Source organism: Larimichthys crocea, chromosome XVIII (genome assembly GCF_000972845.2).
Source record: "Larimichthys crocea isolate SSNF chromosome XVIII, L_crocea_2.0, whole genome shotgun sequence".
Taxonomy (NCBI): domain Eukaryota; kingdom Metazoa; phylum Chordata; class Actinopteri; family Sciaenidae; genus Larimichthys; species Larimichthys crocea.
The window spans coordinates 21,756,205-21,768,101 of record NC_040028.1 but is presented as its reverse complement, the minus strand read 5'-3'; the positions used below and the strand labels follow the sequence as shown (position 1 = coordinate 21,768,101).

The 11,897-nt window shown below is 45.9% G+C and overlaps 1 protein-coding gene across 1 annotated transcript in view; it reads left to right on the top strand.

Annotated features, from left to right (window-relative positions):
• The window catches only part of tgfbr2l (transforming growth factor beta receptor-like), a 14,942-nt gene extending 4,211 nt beyond the window's left edge, over window positions 1-10,731 (top strand). Inside the window, exons 2-8 of the mRNA XM_027290729.1 lie at window positions 3,723-3,876; window positions 5,941-6,152; window positions 6,224-6,963; window positions 7,837-7,974; window positions 8,708-8,849; window positions 8,966-9,093; window positions 9,179-10,731. Coding sequence (XP_027146530.1) covers window positions 3,723-3,876; window positions 5,941-6,152; window positions 6,224-6,963; window positions 7,837-7,974; window positions 8,708-8,849; window positions 8,966-9,093; window positions 9,179-9,517 — 1,853 coding nt within the window. The 3' untranslated portion in view covers window positions 9,518-10,731. The remainder of the gene's footprint in view (window positions 1-3,722; window positions 3,877-5,940; window positions 6,153-6,223; window positions 6,964-7,836; window positions 7,975-8,707; window positions 8,850-8,965; window positions 9,094-9,178) is intronic.
• Window positions 10,732-11,897: the final 1,166 nt, after the last annotated feature.

The window sequence follows — 11,897 nt, the reverse complement described above, 5'->3', positions numbered from 1 at the left end:
AGTATTGTAGTGTATTATTTGTACAGTGTAGTAGTAGTATTGTAGTGTATTAGAACAGCTATAGTAGTGTATTGTAGTGTATTGTACAGCGTACGTAGTATGTAGTAGTATTGTAGTGTAGTTGTACCGTGTAGTAGTATTGTAGTGTATTAGTACAGCGTAGTAGTATTGTAGTGTATTGTACAGTGTAGTAGTATTAGTAGTGTATTTTAGTACCCAGTAGTGTATTGTATGTATGTACAGTGTCAGTAGTATTGTAGTGTATTAGTACAGCAGTAGTAGTATTGTAGTGTATTTGTACAGTTGTAGTAGTATTGTAGTGTATTTTGTACAGTGTAGTATACTGCTTACCTGGCAAGTGTCATTAGCATAACTTCTGTTATGATTCGGTGCTATGTAAATAAGGTTTGAAGCGATTATGAATTAACAGAGAGGAACTCAGCGTTGTCGGTGATCTAAAAAGAAACCTATATTCTCATATTTAACAAAGAGCGCAGTGTGTCTGCACACACACACACACACACACACACACACACACACACACACACAGTGGCTTCTTGTCGTTGTCTTAAGACATTGAGAAAACAGAGACTGGCACTGAAAGAAAGTGTTTATCTGTGCAATGTCTCTTCTCACACATGAAGTAACATCTGATGTTGAGTGTGGAGTTATTAAATGTGTGTATCTGTTCCTGTAACTAAGGCAATATGTACATTTGATGACTGATTCTTTACTTGAGTTTTCCATTTTATTCTACTCCACTGCTCCTCAGAGTTTACTCACGCCAAGAAACTTAGAGTCATGATCGATGACCAGCTGACCTTCTCAGGCCTTACCTGAATGTTCCCCAGCGTGCTACAGGCTGTGGTCATCTCACGGCCTCCCAGCCTTTCACACGATCCAGAACACGACGTGGATACTCCCACAGGTCCTCCTTCCATGGAGCTGAACCTTCATGTTTCTGTTAGGGCTGGAGATATTTTGATTGATATGATCATGATACTCTTGAGCGCGATTGTAATTTAATATTGCGGTTATTTACGTTATTTTTATTTTATTTTGTTATTTTTTTAACACTAGACGTGAGAAAAGTTGTAATTGTCACTTCTAGTGACTCTATATCATGAGTCATATTTCCTAAAACATCATTCAGTCTTAGTTTTATACTATACATAAAAAATGATGGATTAAATACCCCAAAGTTCGTCATGGAGTTCCACAGGTTCTGTGGCTCGGACCACTCCTATCCACCTTCTATATGCTTCCTTTGCTCTCGACTTTGATTTGCAGATGATACACAACTATATTATCGATGAAGCTGGATGAAACCGGTCAGTCAGCTAAAGGACATAAAAACTCTGCATGGACTCCACACGCTGGGCTGCCTGTTTCGATTCGACATGATACTTCGGTTGCCAATTTGTTATGTATTAGCATCCTTTTTCTACAAGTACTGCTTTCAGTATTATGATGTCTTACTTTGTTTGTTTTATTACACCAGACTATGAGAAAGGTTGAATCATACACTCCTAGTAACTCTTATCATGGTCATAGTTCCAAAAAATACTTTTTGGAGGAAACTGCTACATTTATGAGTTCCTGCTCATCAAATAGTGTTTTTAAGAAATATACAGTACCAGTGAAACATCTGGACACACCTTCTCCTCATGAACAAATAAAATCTGTTTTATATTTCAGATTATTTTCTTTGATGAAGATTTGCGCACTCTTCATTCTGGTTGAGTGGTTTCCAACAGTCTTGAAGGGTTCCCAGAGGTGCTGAGCACTTCATCCCAAACCCTCTGAGCTGGGTTTCGGTCAGGTGACTGTGGAGGTCAGGTCATGTGACATGTCTTGCCACAGTGTCATCAGCAAAGCACACCTCCTCTGTGCTTCTGGGTGGGAACCAACACATGTAGATACCGTCCTTCACCTTCTCCGTGCCTCACAAGACACGGCGGTCTGAACCAGAACTCTCAGATTTGGACTCATCACACAAAGTCCAATTTCCTCTGGTCATGTCCATTCATGTGTTTGTGGTGTTCCTCATCCAGACGATTGGTGTGATTCACAGTGACCTCCTATGCAATGTTCTGGATGTCTTAAAGTAATGATGGACTGCTGAGTCTCTCTCGGGTGGTTCTCGTCATAATATGGATCGAACAGAAGCTGAACTGGTCTCTTTACTGTATGTGGACCCGGCCTCTGAACAGCAGCTGGTCTCAGGTTGTTTTTCTGTTTCATAATGTTCATTTATGAGCTTTGAAGCAGGGAGAGGTGGATTCTGTTGCTCTTGGACAGACGAGCTGTTTCCCATTGTTTCAGTCTTTATGCTAAGCTAAGCTAAGCTAAGCTAAGCTAAGCAGCATACAAACAGGAGGCGTCACTCTGTCTTAATCATCAGGAAGTCAAACTATTCCTTTAAATGTGTGTACACATGAAGATCTGTGTGTGTGTGTGTGTGTGTGTCTGTGTGTGTGTGTGTGTGTGTGTGTGTTGTGTGTGTGTGTGTGTGTCCTGATAGCGAGGGCCTCTACTGAGCAGCGTGGAGCGCGAGGATTTCCCATGAGCCTTTGAGGGTGGAGCGTTGGATGCTAACTTGGCTCCAAACGCAGCTCGCTTCTGGCTTCAATTTATTCCTGGAGGCGCACACACACACACACACACACACACACACACACACACACACACACACACACACACACACACACACACACACAGGCTGTGCTGATTCTAATTAAAATGAGCTTTCTGCTTCTCCGGCTCTTTTTACTTTTCTCTTTCCTTTGTCTTCAACTCTGTTTGGAAGAAACATCTGGAATAACTTCTGCTGTGTGTGTGTGTGTGTGTGTGTGTGTGACACACTTAATGAAGTGTTGTGTGTTTATGTGTACAATCCCTTGTGTGTGTATAAAATACATATAATTATAAAACAGTGTGGTTGAGTTTGTGTGTGTGTTGTTTTGGTTGTCTGTCATTTCTGTGTCATCTGGGTCTGATCACTGCTGTTGTTATGATGTGGCATCACACACACACACACACACACACACACACACACACACACACAGTATTTGTGTCTTTGTGTTGCTCTTCCTCTTCACTCGTGCTGAGCGTTCACATGCTAACATGTTTTTGGGCTAACAAGCGTCAGTAGAGACACACCCATAATGCACTGCTCCACAGTCACAGTCACTTACTGCGAGGCTGAACGTGGCAGAACAAACCCTGAGACAACATGAAGCAAACGCTTTACAGGACTCATGAGGATCTGTGGGCAACCATCCTTCATTTAAAGAAAAGTACAGAATATACCTCAGAAAGACTTCCCCTGATACAATGACTTATAAAATGACAATGAGTCACAGAGAGTTTTCAGTAACGGAGATGTGACTCCATCCTCAACCAATACCGTGCCTGACTAGGAATAACCCTGAAAGAGAGAGGGGGGGGTCTAATCCTATGGCAGCATCACTAAGGGATGACCTGAGCCAGCACTAACTATAAGCTCTATCAAAGAGGAAAGTCTTCAGTCTACTCTTAAAGGTTTGACCGTGTCTGCCTGTAGAGATAAGTAGATGATGTAAAAATATACGAAAATCTGTTTTGTTGAGCAGAGCAGAGAGCAGGGTGATAACTGGAAGTGACAGAGTACTCGTACCGTGAAGTTGAAACGTGTGCTAATACTAGTAGTACTAATATATTATCTCTGTTTGACCCTGCAGGCCTTCCAGTCGTCCAGTCCTTCAGCCACCTGAACTCCAACCTGTGTAAGTGGTGTGAGGTGTCCAGTCCCGTGTGTCGAGACAGTGTCTGCATCAGTAACTGCACCCTGAACTCCTTCTGCGACACCATCGAGGAGATCTGCATCGCCATATGGTGAGGTTCTCTTCTTCATATCAGATTGATGGATTCAGAGTGGACCTTACTGTTGGTACTTTAAGTAGTTTTCGATGGTAATACTTGTGAATGCAGGATTGCAGGTTTTCCCTGTCGGCAGATCATCATGTGGACTGAAAAAAACAACATAGAGAGCTGCTATAGTTCTGCTTTTAGTGTCTCAGTCTGCTCACAAAATTATGGAGCGGTTCATTTGTTCGTTTCAATGTGACACGATTTCAGTGATGGAACCAAGCCAGAACCTCTGTGTCTGTGAAGTCAATAAGTGATAAGTGTTATGGTCTCTATAGCTAATTTAATGTCTGCGGGGACGTCACAGAGACTACGTCCAGGTTTTAGACAGTCTGCGGGGACGTCTCAGAGACTACGTCCAGGTTTTAGACAGTCTGCGGGGACGTCTCAGAGACTACGTCCAGGTTTTAGACAGTCTGCGGGGACGTCTCAGAGATGTCATGCTGGTTCAGTGCCTTCATGTGAAGTGCTGTTAGATAAAGGAGAAGAAATAAAAACAGTTTGTCCTGAAGCGTTGGGTCCCATAAAAATGCTGAAATATCAACGTGCACTCACTCACTCTTTGTTTTCCTTCAGCACAATCCCAGCAGCCAGCAGAGTCCAGCACAGTGCAGTTCAGCTACTTCAGCATGTTGTTGATCAGCATTATGAAACATCCTGAAGTGATTTCTCTCAACTTGCTACTGTTGCAGGAAAAAGAAAACATGTGACTGCAATTTAGTCTCTTTCACATTTGATGTCAGAGCTTCACACGTCGTCTTTCATGAGCGTCAGATCTTTCAGAGCGTTCACAAACCCCACTGGCACCACTTCCTTCACGACTGGAAAGTTTCTGCTGATTCGTGGTTTTGTTTGGATAACAGTGCTACGCTGGGATCCCCTCGCCGCTCCCCTCTCATTTCCTGTTCACGTCGGCCTTCCCCGACCCTCCCAGATAGCTGCAGGAAACCAGTGATAAGAGGGAACAGACAGAGAAGCAAAGAGAGGAGAGGAAAAAGCTGCTTTATTCAGGCCAAAGTTGACAGGGATCATCTTGAAGCTGCTCAGTCTGTAGACACACTACATGAGCTGCTCTCCACGAGTAGTAGTCGCCTAAACAAGAAGCCAAGTCTTTGAATCCAGAGTTATTCACCAGGCTGCATTCACAAAACCTCTTGAGTCTGTTTCATGTATGGACCTCTTTACATTAACATGATGGCATGTCAGTCTCAGCTCTGTCTTAGCCGGACTACCCAGACTGTGAGCTTGTTTTGGACCACCGGGAAAAGGAGGTCTCCAGGCTCAGCAGCCTCTATGGACATGATGGCAGAGGAGAAGAGAGTGAAGAGGACGCTGACGGAGGAAGCTAAGAAGAGAAAAGGAGAGAGTGAGCGAGCAAGAAGCCGCCGGACAAGAGTAAATGTGGGACTGACTTTTAGTGGTTGGTGAGAGCTTGGTGAAATAAAAGGCTGAAAGACAGACGCCGAGCTGGGCTGACTGCTGCTGGACTAGGCAGTGATATCAGCTGCTGCTGGGGACCTGGATGATGATTGGCTGTTAGATCATGAGTAATGTAATCAGAGTAAATACTCGAGTACAGCTGGACATAGTTACCACAGTGGGATTACACTCTGACACTGGAGACAACAAGTCACAGGAAAATACCGTGTTCTGCATAAAGTTACTTAAGTATCAAACGAAGGTTTTGGGTCTGAGCGTCTTTGGACATTAGGAAGACTTTGACAACATAACAGTGCTGAGCTCTTCATGTCTTCTTGTTAAGCACTGTGCTTTGGGCTGTTAGGCTAATGTAGCAGTGTTAGTAGGTTAATCACACTCACAATATGAAATGAAACACTGACAAACCTTCAGCCTTCATCCGTCACGAGCTAAAGAAGCAGAAAGTAAAACATGTCCCTTCATTTGGAAAACTTTTACAGTGCTGGTTCAAAATCGAGCACCTCTAAAATATTTATATAGAAGAATATTAAGATTTTAAGACCTGATGTGCTGACTCAACCACACTTCCTTGTTCTTCTTCTGCTCTTCCAGGAGGAAAACCAACGACACAATGACGGTGCACACCATGTGTCATAACCCCACTCTGACTCTAGAGGGCGTCGACCCCGACCTCCTGCTGAACTTCACCTCTAGGGAGTGTCACATGGTGCCACAGCCCGCGGAGGACGGCGCCATGATGGTCTGTGGCTGCCAGAACGAACACGAATGCAACGACAAACTCATCTTCGACAAGGGAGCCAATGGTGAGTGGATGAACAGATGGACAGATGGACAGGTGGATGAATAGATTTCAGTATTGTCTCTGTCCCTGCAGGATTCTCCAAGTTGCAGAGTAAAGATGTCATCCCGGTGGTGGTGGTCAGTTTGGTGCCTCCTGTCCTGGTGGCCATAGTTGCCACTGCCGCCTTCTACTTCTACCGCACACGGCGTCCTGACAAACCGGGCCCTCCTGCACGCCCTGACTGGCCCACCAAACGCACCCAAGAGCTCTACCAGGCTTTTGACCTGCCATGTGGGGGCCTGGGGACTCGGGGAGAGGGTGGAGGAGGTGTGCTGGGACCTGGGGCGGAAAGGGAGGAGTCCAATGCCAAGCATCCCAACAATGAAATCATGAGTAACTTGACCGATTGGCAGGGCCAACTGACTGAACTGCTGCCCATCAAGCTGGAGGTCCTGGTGGGGAAGGGACGCTTCGCAGAAGTGTGGAGGGCGTGCCTGCTGCAGGGAGAGAAGGGTGGAGTTAACAGTTATGACACTGTAGCAGTGAAGGTGTTCCCAGCCGTGGAGTATGCCTCTTGGAGAAATGAGTGCTCCATCTTCTCTGACCCCAAGATGGAGCATGACAACGTGGTTCAGTTCCTTGCAGCTGAGGAGAGAGGTCCGCCTGGCCTCAGGAAGTACTGGCTGGTTCTGGCCTATCACAGCCTTGGAAACATGCAGGACTTCCTCACAGCAAACATACTAAGCTGGGAGGAACTTGTTGCCATGGCAGGCAGCATTGCTCGGGGGTTAGCCCACCTCCATAGTGACACAACGCTCAGTGGGGTACCAAAGGTAAGCTCAGTCTGTTATCTCTAGTTTACAGCACGTCACCTTCAATGTGCTTAGTTTATGCTAACTAAAAGCAACTAACCAAAAGAAGGAGATAGCAGATACAGGGTGGCCAGGCTCAGCCTTAGAGATAGGGTGAGGAGCTCAGACATCCAAACGGAGATCAGAGTAGAATTGCTGCTCCTTTACATCAAGTGGCATCTGATCAGCATCCTCCTGGGCCCCTTCCTTTGGAGGTGTTCTGGGCATGTCAAACTGGTAGGACATCCTGGGTAAGACCCAGAACTCGCTGGAGAGATTAGATAACCCATCTAGCCTGGGGATCCCCCAGGAGGAGCTGAAATGTGTTGCTGTAAAGAAGGGCCTGCTGCCACCACGACCCGCCCTGGATAAGCGAAGGACATAGATGGACGAATGGAAGGATGAATGAATTTTTTAGATAGAGTTTTATATTACCTTGACCAGACACTTGTTGACTGTGACCTGCTATTTGATTAACACATTGGTCCCTGCGTGCTCAGGGAACTAACGCTAATTCATTAAACATAAAGAACCAGCGAAAGTGACACAGCAAAATTCATCCCCACGTCTTCACGACAATTTGCGTCTAGAAGTTTGTTGACGTGTCGAAATCGATAAAAGTCTTTGACTGTTCCCCTGATTGTTAAGCAATTGGGATCAATTTGATTCACTATCAGGCCCTAACACAATGAATTTCATGTCGTGTCACCCAAGTAACTCAATGTGAACATCGTGTGAGATCTGTCCATGAACTGCTTCTTTATCCGCTGTCTGTATTTCTGATCATTTTATGATGAATGCTTTCTGAGTTTTATGTTCTGCCTCTGACGCTGCTTGTTGCTGGTGTTTCTTTAGGTGCCAGTTGCCCATCGGGACCTAAAGAGCAGTAACATTGTGGTAAAGAGCAGGAGGGAGTGCGCTCTGTGTGATTTTGGTCTGGCGCTAAGACTGGACCTCTCCCTTACTGTCGACGACTTTGCCAACAGTGGACAGGTAAACTGTACAGACTGAGTTGACAACCTTTTAAGCTTTACGGACTCAGTACCAGGTCAAGATGTGGTGGCACATTTGGGAAAAGAAGAATGAAGAATGAAGAAGAATGTTATACTGTTTTGAAAACATGAGGTCTTCCATAATCCATAAACCAGTTGTATGTAAATAACAATAGAGTTTTACAACTGCACCCAATGCGTCTCGATCATAAACGGGTCGTTTTCAACCACCAATGTTATCCTCGCTCAAATATTAGTTACTATTGTTTCTGTCCGTAAGTTCAGACCAGCAAAGAGTCACAGCAGGATTTCAGCAGCCATTTTAATCCAGACACACTGAATGTGTTGCTGTGTTCTCAGCACCATCTGGTGGCCGGACTCGAGTACTGACACGAGCAAACCAAACACAGCTGGATTAGTCAAGATCAGATGACACACGTTGTTTTAGTCACTTTCTTTCTATATTTATTAGCCTGTATAAACATAGAGCTTCTTAGTCAGAATACTGATCAATAGTCATTGTTTTTATTAAGATGTTTTTGATATATTCATGTTATTTGTAATAGTAACAGTAATAGCTTCATTTACAGTGGATTCAAATCCAAAAACATGCATATAGGCCCTGTGGTTGAGGAGCTACTCCTCATACATTCTTCATGTGGAAAGGCCGTGGCACTGACAGGAGAAGGAGTTAAATTAATCACAAATTCATTTCATTGTATCGTCCCGTCCAGGTGGGGACAGCTCGCTACATGGCTCCAGAGGTACTTGAGTCCAGGGTGAACCTGGAGGACCTTGAAGCTTTCAAACAGATGGATGTTTACTCCATGTCGCTGGTACTCTGGGAGATGGCCTCCCGCTGCCACGCCATCGGAGGTGAGAGCTTCTTCATGTTTCTACATAACTTCTAAAGGGACCACCATACACCCGTTCACACTCTGCATGAAATAGCATCAGATTAACGCTGTGTGTCTGTCTGTGTGTTGGTGCAGAGGTGAAGAGCTACGAGCCAGCGTTCGGCTCCAAGGTTTGTGAGCAGCCCTGTGTGGACAGCATGAGAGACCTGGTGCTGAGGGACCGAGGACGGCCGGACATCCCCTCAGTGTGGACGCAGCACCAGGTCAGATACAGTCCAACCAGGACCACATGTCAACATGTCTTTGATATCCTGGTCCTCACTGCTCCTGGTGTGTCTGTCTAACCAGGGAATGAGTGTCTTCTGCTCCACCATCACTGAGTGCTGGGATCACGACCCCGAGGCCAGGCTGACGGCTCACTGCGTGGTGGAGCGCTTCAACGCCCTGCAGCAGGAGGAGGAGGGAGGAGGGCAGGAGGAAGAGGAGGAGGAGGGACTGAGGAGAGAAGCTGATGGAGAGGAAGACGGAGAGAGAGAAAAGGACTCAGAGACACCAGACAAGGACCAGATTCCCTTAACTGGTGCTTCCTCCCCCTGTCCACCCTTCCAGAGTCCTCAGTCAGACTCAAAGAGAGGCGGCACAGCGGTGTCCCATGATTCCCTGGTCCACACTGGTTCTGCTGTGTGAGTGGCGGACCTCGTCATCCCACGCTTTGAGTTGTACGTGCTCTTATACCCGGCTGAATTCACACTGCCTGTCTAATCTTTTGTTTTTCCACCAGCTGTGGACTAAAAATGTCCAGGAACACGAACCTGCAGGCCCCTCACTGATACTGTCGTGATTTCTATGAGAAAGTAAAACTCATGCATGCCATGACGGTCGGTCTGTTGGTCCAGACTGAAATATCTCCACAACTAACTAACTCTTTGTGGCTCAGAGGGAGCTGAGCCGGAAGACTTGATCTACGTTCCAACCTACGGCCACGAGCTTCAGGTAGTGACCGAAATAATGAGATGGTGAATACATGAGGCTGAAGTGAGCTTCCTCTGTGGGGTGTCCGGGCTCAGCTGTAAGACAGGGTGAGGAGCTCGGATATCCGGAGGAAGCCAGCCAACAGAGGGCGGTCTTTGTCATGGCGTTATGAACTGTACTGAACCCAGTGTCAGCTGGGTGTATCTGGGGAAACTGGACTTGCAGTTGTAGATCTGTGAAGACATTTCACCTCTCATTGAACCGTCTTGGATGAGAAGTGAAATGTCTTCACCCAAGAAAGACGACCTGGATGACTGAACCTCCACAGGACCCTGATGAGGATGCATTTATAGAAAACTGAGAGCAGTGATCTTCAGGTGATCTTGAATTGGACGTACACAATGTGAAGGTCAGAGGATCATGAAGGACACCAGCATTCAACTGGTTCTAATAGTTGTTGAGATATTTCAGTGTGGACCAAAGAGGTGGATCTGTCAGCACGGCTGACGGTCGGACAGTGTGAACGCTACGGTCAGTACAGCGCTGAACGTGGGACATGTTTGACGAGAAGTTACCAAAGACTGACTTTGTGCCTTTCACCTGAAACTGTTCTGCAGGCGGAGATTCAAACCAAATGTTTGATTTATCTGGAGCTGGTCTCCATGTTGTTGTGGTATTATTCTTTAATAGTTACTGTGATTATCGTCGTACTATAACCTTCTTGTATGGATGAACAGGACACGGAGCTTAAATATTTACAGCATGTGATCGGAGTTTCTTTCTGTTTTTTGAATCCCAGACGTTTGAATCAGATCCGATAAACACACGTGATGTTTCTTATGATGCGTGACTGACTGAATACAAACACGGAGCGCTCCAGTGACTGAAGACACTTTACCAAACCACTATGTGATGGAAACACATGTTCATGTCCTAATAAAGTTTGTTTTATGTAATTGATTAATGATTCGTGATGTTTCCATGCGTCAGCATTATAAATCATCTCAGCATGTGCAACGGTAAGTGGGGAACTGTTAGTGTTTGTACCACAGGAGGTAACCAGGCTCAGCAGCTTCTACGGACATGATGGCAGAGGAGAAGAGAGTGAAGAGGACGCTGACGGAAACATTTTATGTAGGAAATGTTTTCTGGTTTTCCCTCTGATGTCCTCCGGCTGCTCCGCCTCAACTCTCTGTGATTTACAGAGTTTATGATGGACAGTGAAGTAACCTGCTGACAGCTGTAGCTGCTGTTAGCTCGTCACGGAGACTACGTCCAGGTTTTAGACAGTCTGCGTGTGGTTCCCACACTCTCCTCTCAGACATCATAACCTGATTAACTTCTTCTTAACGACTGACTTGATTAGTGTTGTCGTCCAGTTGAAGTGAACAATGGAACGCAAGCCTCTGGAAATGTCCAATGAAAGGACATTGTGTCTTCGACTCGTTAATGTCCTGCTGTACGTCCTGTCTGTCGTCTGAAGATCCGTGACCTCCCGACCCATCAGGGGCACTGCACTGAAGGCCACCTTACTGACGGGCTCAGGAACACTCAGGTCTCTCTGCAAGATGAAGTCCAGTCCATGCATGCGTCCACATGTCAAACTCAGATGAAGGAGACGTTGGGACAGTTTTGCTCTGAGCAGCTGGTTCTGTCCGCGGTTCATTGTCAGTGATCAGACAGCTGCTCTTCTTCACATCGATAAGAACCGGGCCTTCAGCTCAGCTGTGTCTCTGACTTCTTCAGACCTAAATGAGAAAAGCATTCGTGTCTACAAACATTTGTTGTAAAGACTTTTCTTTCCTCGCGTCGAAAATAAGTTTTGAATTATCGTTAAAAATCAGTGTTTTGTTGTGTTGTGTCAGAGTGTAATCCCACGATGTTTTCTCTTCTTAGCTTCCTCCGTCAGCGTCCTCTTCACTCTCTTCTCCTCTGCCATCATGGTCCATAGAAGCTGCTGAGCCTGGGTTACCTCCTCTTCTTCTTCCTGGTCTCCATAACGCCTGTTGGTACAAACACTCAGTTCGTCAGCTTGGCGGTGAGCTCAGAGCGACGGGTACCCGTCGCTCTGAGCTCACCGCCAAGCTGACGGACT